General features: G+C 42.5%; 1 protein-coding gene across 1 annotated transcript in view; it reads left to right on the top strand.

Moving 5' to 3' along the window:
* KDSR (3-ketodihydrosphingosine reductase) overlaps positions 1-8,631 on the top strand; it is a 39,075-nt gene that overhangs the window by 4,338 nt on the left and 26,106 nt on the right. The window contains exons 2-5 of the mRNA XM_024754880.1: positions 744-833; positions 2,856-2,912; positions 7,410-7,475; positions 7,668-7,763. Of these exons, the coding sequence (XP_024610648.1) occupies positions 744-833; positions 2,856-2,912; positions 7,410-7,475; positions 7,668-7,763 (309 nt within the window). The remainder of the gene's footprint in view (positions 1-743; positions 834-2,855; positions 2,913-7,409; positions 7,476-7,667; positions 7,764-8,631) is intronic.

The following is an 8,631-nucleotide window of genomic DNA, read 5'->3' on the forward strand; positions in this document are numbered from 1 at the left end:
TTTAATTTATTTTATTGAAGTATAGTTGACTTACGATGTTAATTTCTGCTGTACAGCAAAATTTTTCATATTTTTTTCCATTACGGTTTATCACAGAATATTGAATATAGCTCCCTGTGCCATACAGTAGGGCCTTCTTGTTTATTCATTCTGTATATAATAGTTTGACCTGCTAATCCCAAACTCCCAATCCATTCCTCCCCCACCCCCCTCCCCTTTGGCAACCACAGGTCTGTTCTCTGTGTTTGTGAGTCTGTTTCTGTTTCATAGATAAGTTCATTTGTGTCATATTTTACATTCCACGTATAGCGATATCATAGGATGTTTGTCTTTCTCTGTCTGGCTTACTTCACTCTGTATGATAATCTCTGCATCCATCCATGTTGCTGCAAATGGCATTCTTTCTTTCTTTTTCATGGCTGAGTAGTATTCCATTGTATATACATACCACATCTTCATCCATTCATGGATGTTTAGGTTGTTTCCATGTCTTGGCTATTGTAAATAGTGCTGCTGTGAACATAGGGGTGCATGTGTCTTTTCGAAACGCAGGCCCGGCTGACAGTGTAATCTTTCCACGTCTGCACTTAAACTCCATTCATTAGGTCTGGGATGAAGATGCTACAGTAGCTGAAGATCTAGTTCCTGTAGGTTGGGTTTTAGAGCCCATCATAGTTATTTTAAATAAACTTCCCACAGAAGGGAAATTTCAAGTGCTAAGATTTCTTAACTTCTGCTTTTAGGTTACAGGAGGCTCCAGTGGCATTGGAAAGTGCATTGCTATCGAGTGCTATAAACAAGGAGCTTTTATAACTCTGGTTGCACGAAATGAGGTAAGTCTTCTAGGTTCATTACTATTCACCTACTAATTCATCGTTACATTGGTCACAGAGGCTATGCGACCGTCACAGTGTTCACACCGGTGGGGAAATCGCTCACGTCTGTGGTTGGAGGTGTGATTCCTGAACCACTGGTTATTTCTTGTATTTGGGACAAAGACTTCTTGGCTGAAGTCAGGTTAGTTCCACAGATATTTTTTCAGTGCCAGCAACTCTTAGGCAACATCATGGACACTGCAGATCTAGGAGCGGCCAAAACCTAGTTAAGCACACACCTGGCCACAGGAAGCGCGGGGGCCGCCACCTCCTCGGAGGTGCCGACAGCAGCCATCATGGGGCTCATTCCTAAGTCCTGAAGGATGACGTGTAGGTGTTTTTCTATAATTTGCTTATGACATGATCTCCATCTCTAGTGAAACCCAGACCCTGCAGGGGAATCTCACTCTTCCCCAGCAGTTTAGCAAAACATGTGTCTCTCTGTGCCGAGTCAACACAAGGTCTGTTTTTCTTTCTTTCTTTTTGTTTTTCAAGTGTCTGTTATTCTTGCCAGAGCCCAGAGCAGTGACACTGTATTCCCACAAGCAGTCATGGCGTCCCCTTGCTTTATGAGTGGGGGACGGACGGACCATGGCTGTCCTGCCCAGTGCTGTCGTTCTGTGCTTGGCCTAATTGCTTGGGTCACAGTGGGTGCTCCAGACATCTTTGTTGGATGAAGAAATGAAGGGAGGGATGATGGAGAGAGTGGGTGCTCCAGGGCGGCATCGTTGATTGGGGGTTTTGGCTTCACCTGTGAATAAGGAGGGCGGTAGTGTGGTGGCTGCCAGGTAGGGGTGCACAGCTGAGCAGGGCTCAGTGAGGAAGGCAAGTCACGGGGGGCCCGGGGGAGATGCGTAAATAATGACACAGAATTAGGCTCGGGCGTCCATCATTTCTTTTAAAAATGAAGAAAGGCACAATTAGCTACCTTTTATTTATCCCCTGACCCCTCCAACAACGCATCTGCTTTGGCGTTGAAGCCACCTTCCATGACTGAAAACACGACTGTGATAAAATGGCATTTTGTGAGATTTAAACAATGCTGATATCTGACAAAAGGCAGATGAAAAACGAGGCAGGGAGTTCAGCATTTCAGGTGCTCAGAAGCTCTTTCTGTGGTCCTGGCATTGCTGGAGGTGAATGAGCCTTCTGGCACTGATAAAGTCTTTATTTTCTAATGTAATTTTCTATTCTGATTTTGGCAAAGTCAGGTGGTGTACATCTTTATTAATAGAATAATATAATTTTATTATAGGCACATTCTTGTTTAGAAAACCCACGTGTCTTTTAGAAGGATTCCCCCCCTTCTGTTCTTCTCTGCTATGGTGATGTATTTAAATTTCAGCTTTTATAGCAAATGAAGGCACTGTAAACTGACCTCTGTCTTCTTGAAAATGACTACAACAAGCAGAACTGAGACCTTGGAAGAATTACACAATTACGTGGGTTATAGCTTTGCTTGTCCTCAGAGTGTCTTCGAAAATATCCAAGCATAAGTTTACCTAGTCCGTCTGAAAACTGATTTTGACTATATTTGCTTTTCAGTAGAGGAGGAAAACATTGGACGATCTCGTAGGAAAGGATTCTTGACATGGAATCACATGTACCCTTAAGTTTGGGAAGCACTGCATATCAGCATGGTTGTTCTTGTTTCATATCTAAGTAACGTCAAATTAAAACATTTATTAGAATTGGTAGGGTGACCCTTAGCAATTAATACTGATAATAGGGATTTTGAGGTTCATTAATTTTTATTATTCTCTTTCTCTGCAATGAATTTTAAAACTTACTTTCACTTAGCCATAGCTTAGCATACTTTACAGCTATGTGTCCACCATAGCTCTGCAATATGGGTGCTGTCCTGCGTGTTTTTTGGCATTTAATAAATCCTTGTACAACTAATTGCTTTTTCTCTCCTTTTAAACAAACAAGTGGACAAATAGACAATCAGTAGAACTAATTGTTCTCTGTTACTTTCAGGACAAACTGTTGCAGGCAAAGAAAGAAATCGAAAAACACTCTATTAATGATAAACAGGTAAAAATCACTGCCCTCGTGATGCATTTTCTATACTAATCAACACAGGTGTGCAGAGGAAAAGAAGAGGTGCTTCAACTGTGAATAGTTCATTGAAAGCACGTAAGCTTTTCCTAATTAAAATACATATTAGGCTGTCTTTAAAAAGATGAAATTATTTGAATTGTCTAGGATTTCATGTTATTACCGAAAACAATGTATAGACTCTAACACACATACACACACAAATGATCAAATAACAGAGTGCTTTCCTAGAAAATGATTTCGTTGCAATTATTTATTTAAATTAACTTGAGGGGAAGGAAGTATTAAATTTTTTTTTTGGTTGTGGAAGTTTTTGATGAATAAAATGGTATGTATATATATACAATATGTATTTTAGTATAAAACATAATAATAAATCGATAGCCACACACTCATCACCAGCTTAAGAAATGCCATTTACCAGGGCCCCTGAAGGCTCCTCTGTTCCCCCCATCAGCCTCATCTTCCTGTCTCATTCCTAGAGGCAACCCCCAACTTGATTTTCGTGTTACTTCTTCCATTGCTCTTTAAAAATAATCTGTCCATAAATGCCTGTGACACTAAGAAGAGTATTGTTTACTTCGGCTTCTTTTTGAACTTTATGGCATCCTTCTTATTTTGCTAGCTTTATTGTGATATAATTCACATACCATAAAGTTCACGCATTTAAGGTGTACAATTCAGTGGTTTTTAGCTTATCCACAAAGTTGCACAGTTATCACCAGAATCAATTGTAGAATACTTTCATCATCCCATAAAGAAAGTCCATATTCATTAACAGTCACTCCTTGTTCTCTCCCAACCCCCGCCTAGCCCTAGGCAATCACTAACCTACTTTCTCTCTCTCGGTTTGTATAACATCATTCTTTGTGTACGCTCACACAACTTTATTTCTTCACCTGATACTATTGTTCACATTCCTCTCTGTTGCTGCATAAAGTAGTAGTTCATTCTTTTTTTTTCTTTTTTTCCTGCTGTCTAGTGTTTTCTTATACGTATAGACAACCTTCCATTCATCAGTTCTACTGTTGGGTGGATACTCAGGTTGTTTCCAGTTTTTTTGTTAGTTTGCTTTGTTTCTTGCCGTTACTAAAGTTTATCCCTTTGTGCACTTGTGCAAGAATGGGATATACCTAGAAGTGGAATTGCTGAGTTGAGCGTATGCATCACCAAAGTGTTTACACTCTCACCAGTAGTGGTCGTTGACGCTTTGCCAACACTTGGTATTGGCAGACTTTCTAATGTTTGCCTTTCTGATGAGTTTTAAGTGGTGTTTCACTGTAGTTTTAATTGCCTCTTTTCTTTCCACGAGAATATATTAGAGAACTTTGCATGTCAATATAAATGAGTCGGCCTCATCTTTTAGAACTGCTGTGGCATAATATTGAGTACCCCAGAGTTTATTTAATCTGTTGCCTCTTGTTGGCTATTTGTATTTTCTTTTCTTTTGCATTCTATGCTGCACATAAAAATCCTCATCCACCTCTCTTTGTGCACCTATGTGAGTGTTTCTCTAGTACCGTGGCCTCTGCCTGTATCTCCTTCTCTGAAGCCCACAAACATTAGAAAGCTGCCAGCTCAGCAAATCTCCCCAGTTTTTTGTTTTTTTTAAATATCCCCGTAACTTCTGATAGAGAATGAAACATCACCCAGAGCCACAGATCTGAAATGTCCTGGCTGAAGGCCAGTCACGCCTGCTGCTATCGCCATCTCTGCTCTGGGCTTCTTCCTCGTTATTCCCACTCCTTCATCTATCAGGAGGCTTCAGGTCATGTGGAAAGTTCTTGACTTGCACATCAAGGAAGGCGAAGATCATCGGGCTGGGCTGGGCAAGTAGGAGCCTGATCCTGCCACTGGGCCCAGAGCTGGCTTGTTACTCCTCTTAGCAAAAGCAGTGCCCTGGGGGCATTCTTTTTCCTGGGAGTTGGTAAACATTTTTTTTGAAATGTTACTGACCTGTGGTATAGGTTTTATTCACAGTAAATGATCTAATACCGTATGAAAAGGCATGTTTAAAATTAATTGTATGATTCCTACTCTCTTTTTTAAAACATGTCTTCTGTATGATGATGGGATAAAATTCAAGGACAAGCCCACTAGTCTGGAATATTCCAGGTTACGTTTGCGAAGGGGCTTGTTTCCTTTTCATAGGAATTTAGGCCATTAGGATGGGATTCCTTCTTGCATTAAATACAGCTTCCTGCCTGATGTTATCAGTCCTAAGGCAGTGGGGCTCTTTTTATCCAACCCTTTGGCCTCACTTCTCACATCGTGGCTTCTTAGAGCTGGGAGGGATCTTGCTCGTCACTAGCCTGTGACACTGTTACTGTACAGGTGAGACCACTGCAAACGTCTTGGGTTCCGCTCAGCTGGTGAATGAAGGGACAGGATTGGAACCCCGGCTTCCCTAGTGCCGTGCCTGTTCTTCCCACCACAACACACGGCCTTGGACTTGCAACTGCACCTGGGTGCATATCGTGGGTGTGTGCACCCTTCCGTACACACACGCTCTGTCTTCCACTTGGCTTGGCGGCCAGTCTCAACAGGGAGGAAACCATGGAAAGACTGAGAAACTGCCAACACCCTTCTGCTTCTCTCAGTGACCTCCCTGGGAACATAGAACATTTCCTATGTCAGAGGCCTAAGCTCTGATTTGAAAACATTGTCTGAAAAGGAAAGTTAAAACAGTAGCTTGGGCTTCCCTGGTGGCGCAGTGGTTGAGAGTCCGCCTGCCGATGCAGGGAACACGGGTTCGTGCCCCCGTCCGGGAAGATCCCACGTACCATGGAGCGGCTGGGCCCATGAGCCGTGGCCGCTGGGCCTGCGCGTCCGGAGCCTGTGCTCCGCAACGGGAGAGGCCACAGCAGTGAGAGGCCCGTGTACCGCAAAAAAAAACAAAAACAAAACAAAACAAAAACCAGTAGCTCACTGTCCCCATTAGTGTTCTTAATTTCTATGTCATAAATTTCTATCAAAGTAAGCACCAAGGGACTCCCCTGGTGGTCCAGTGGCAGAGATTCCACACTCCCAATGCAGGGGGTCCGGGTTCAATCCCTGGTGAGGGAACTAGATCCCACACGCATGCCGCGACTAAAAAAGATCCCGCATGCCGCAGCTAAGACCCAGCGCAGCCAAATAACTAGATAGATAGATAGATAAATAAATACATACATTCCCCAAACAAAGTAAGCACCGAGATACATGCTTTTTCCCCCTTTTCCCCTCCCTCCCTCCCTCCCTCCCTTCCTTTTCAAAGACTAAATGGCTGACCTCTTCCCATCATCCCTCTGTGCTGTGCATCCCTAAACATGGCCAGGTTTCTACTAGGTGGGCTTGGACTCAGCTTGGTGACCCCTCATCTAGAAAATCTGTAAATGGCAGTTCAGTCCAGAGTCAGGGACCTCAAGCAAACCTCAGAGTGAACCAAATGTGACTTGGTTTCCCCTCGGCTCCCACAGGCCCAGATCTGCCCTTGGCCTAGTAAGATGATTCCACCAGCTTAGCCTCCCAGCTCGGCTGGACTAAGGAGGCTTCTGGGAGTAGATCCTGTTGACTTATCTCTTTATTCCACCTACTGGTATTGAATCCCAAGAGGGCAGTGATAGCTCTGATACTGCTCCAAGAGGAGTATTTTTTTAAACGTATTTATTAAGTTTGCTATTATTTTTTGACCACTTTATTGAGGTAGGATTTGTGTACAATAAACCACACCAATTTAAAGAGTTCAGTTGGATGGCTTTTGACTGATGTATCACTAAATGCTTGTGAAACCACCCCTGAAATCCAGACACAGAGCATTTCCATCACCCCTGGAGTTTGCCCTGCCCCTCTGCACCCCGTTTCTCCCTCTACTCCTGGGTGCACGTGGCTTGTGATGTACTTCCTGTCACTATAGTCTAGTTGCGTTTTAAGAGGAGAGTTTTTACATTTCTTGTCTCTTTCTAGCTTTAGTGAGGCATACATAGACAAAAATTGTATGTATTTAAGGTCTGCAACATGACGATTTAATATATGTTTACACTGTGTAAGAATGACCGCAAACAAGTGGATTAACACGGCCAACACCTCACGTAGTTACCGCTTTTGTGTGTGTGGTGAAAACACTTCAGATCTACTCTCTTAGCAGATTACAAGTCTACAGTACAGTATTAATAACAATAGTCACTATGCTGGGCATTTGATCCCCAGAACTTATTCATCTTCCACCTGAAAGTCTGTACCCTCCAACCAGCATTTCTTAGAACATTCTTTTGAGTTTGCTCAAAAGAGTTTTCTTCAAGAAAGTGCACCCCCGACCCCATTTGTCTCTCCAAATTGCATTGTCAGCAGATTTCAAACCCTGCAATCTGTACCTCTAAAACTGGACTCATTCTCTATTGGAAGAAAATTGCCTTTAATTAAAAAAAAAAAGTTCTTTTAAAGGTAGTTTCAGACCCCTGCATAGCTTTGATTATTTTTTTCTCTGTCTAACAGGTGGTGCTTTGTATATCAGTTGATGTATCTCAAGACTACAGCCAAGTAGAGAATGTCATAAAACAAGTAAGAGGTTGGGTTAATTGGAATTAATCCGCTCGCCTTTCGATTGGTTTGCCATTTTGGTGTGTGGCTTGGAGTTGACATATCTTTCTTGTAGATTTAATAGTTTTATAGATTTTATTTATTGGCATTGATTGGCTACTAAGAGATTCTTTTCTTCTCTTTCTTAATGCCCACTCTGATACATTTTTCCAGGCACAGGAGAAACTGGGCCCAGTGGACATGCTTGTAAACTGTGCAGGAATGTCACTTGCAGGAAAATTTGAAGATCTTGAAGTTAGTACTTTTGAAGTAAGTAAAAATTTGTTTTTTCCTCATTGGGGTAGCCCATGCACTAAAAGGGAGGACTCATTCCTGGCTAACGACTTTATGAATGAAATAGGTGAAATGCGTTCAGATTTAACAGAAGCTTTAGAAAACTAGAGGATGGACAAGATTTTAGTCACAGTGACCATCCAGCCTTAGAAGTTTAGACAAGTCTCTGAACCTTGGTTTCCTCAGCTGTAAAATGGGAATGAAACCTCCAACCTGACACAGATTACTGCGTTGATTCACTGAGGTCACATCATCAAGAGAGCTCTTTGTACGCCAAGAGAGGCTGGATTTTCTTGTCAAGTATCAGTGTTTTTAACAATGAAAACCCAAAAAAGGTGAAGAGCAGACTCTAGAGTTTTGAAACCAAGAGACAAAGATCATATTCATATTCATATCATCATATCATATCATCATATTCATATTTTTAAAAAGGTCAGCCAAAGAAACGCACATCAGATCTGAAGGCTTTCTTAGGTGCAAAACATGTTTTTCTTTTGTTGACATTGCATCAACCATCTCTTTCTTGCTGGTCTCCAGAGCCTTCCTGGTAGCCATGGATTTTGAATGATTTGCTCTGTGAAGTTAAAATGCATCCCCCTCTTATGGAAGAGGAGACTCCAAGAGCAGCAGTTTGGACATCTTGCTTCTGGCGGACTGTGGGAAAGCACCGTAAACTCTGTGATAAGGCGAGCTAGGCGAGTCCAGATGGAGAGGGAAGCAGAGGGATGCCGTAGCGGGGACTCTAGTGTCTTAAGGCTCCTTTATCAACTCGGCATAAAAGATAGTTGTCTTGGGCTTCCCTGGTGGCGCAGTGGCTGAGAGTCCGCCTGCCGATGCAGGGGAC

Source organism: Neophocaena asiaeorientalis, unplaced genomic scaffold (assembly GCF_003031525.2).
Source record: "Neophocaena asiaeorientalis asiaeorientalis breed wild unplaced genomic scaffold, Neophocaena_asiaeorientalis_V1.1 scaffold124, whole genome shotgun sequence".
Lineage (NCBI taxonomy): Eukaryota > Metazoa > Chordata > Mammalia > Artiodactyla > Phocoenidae > Neophocaena > Neophocaena asiaeorientalis.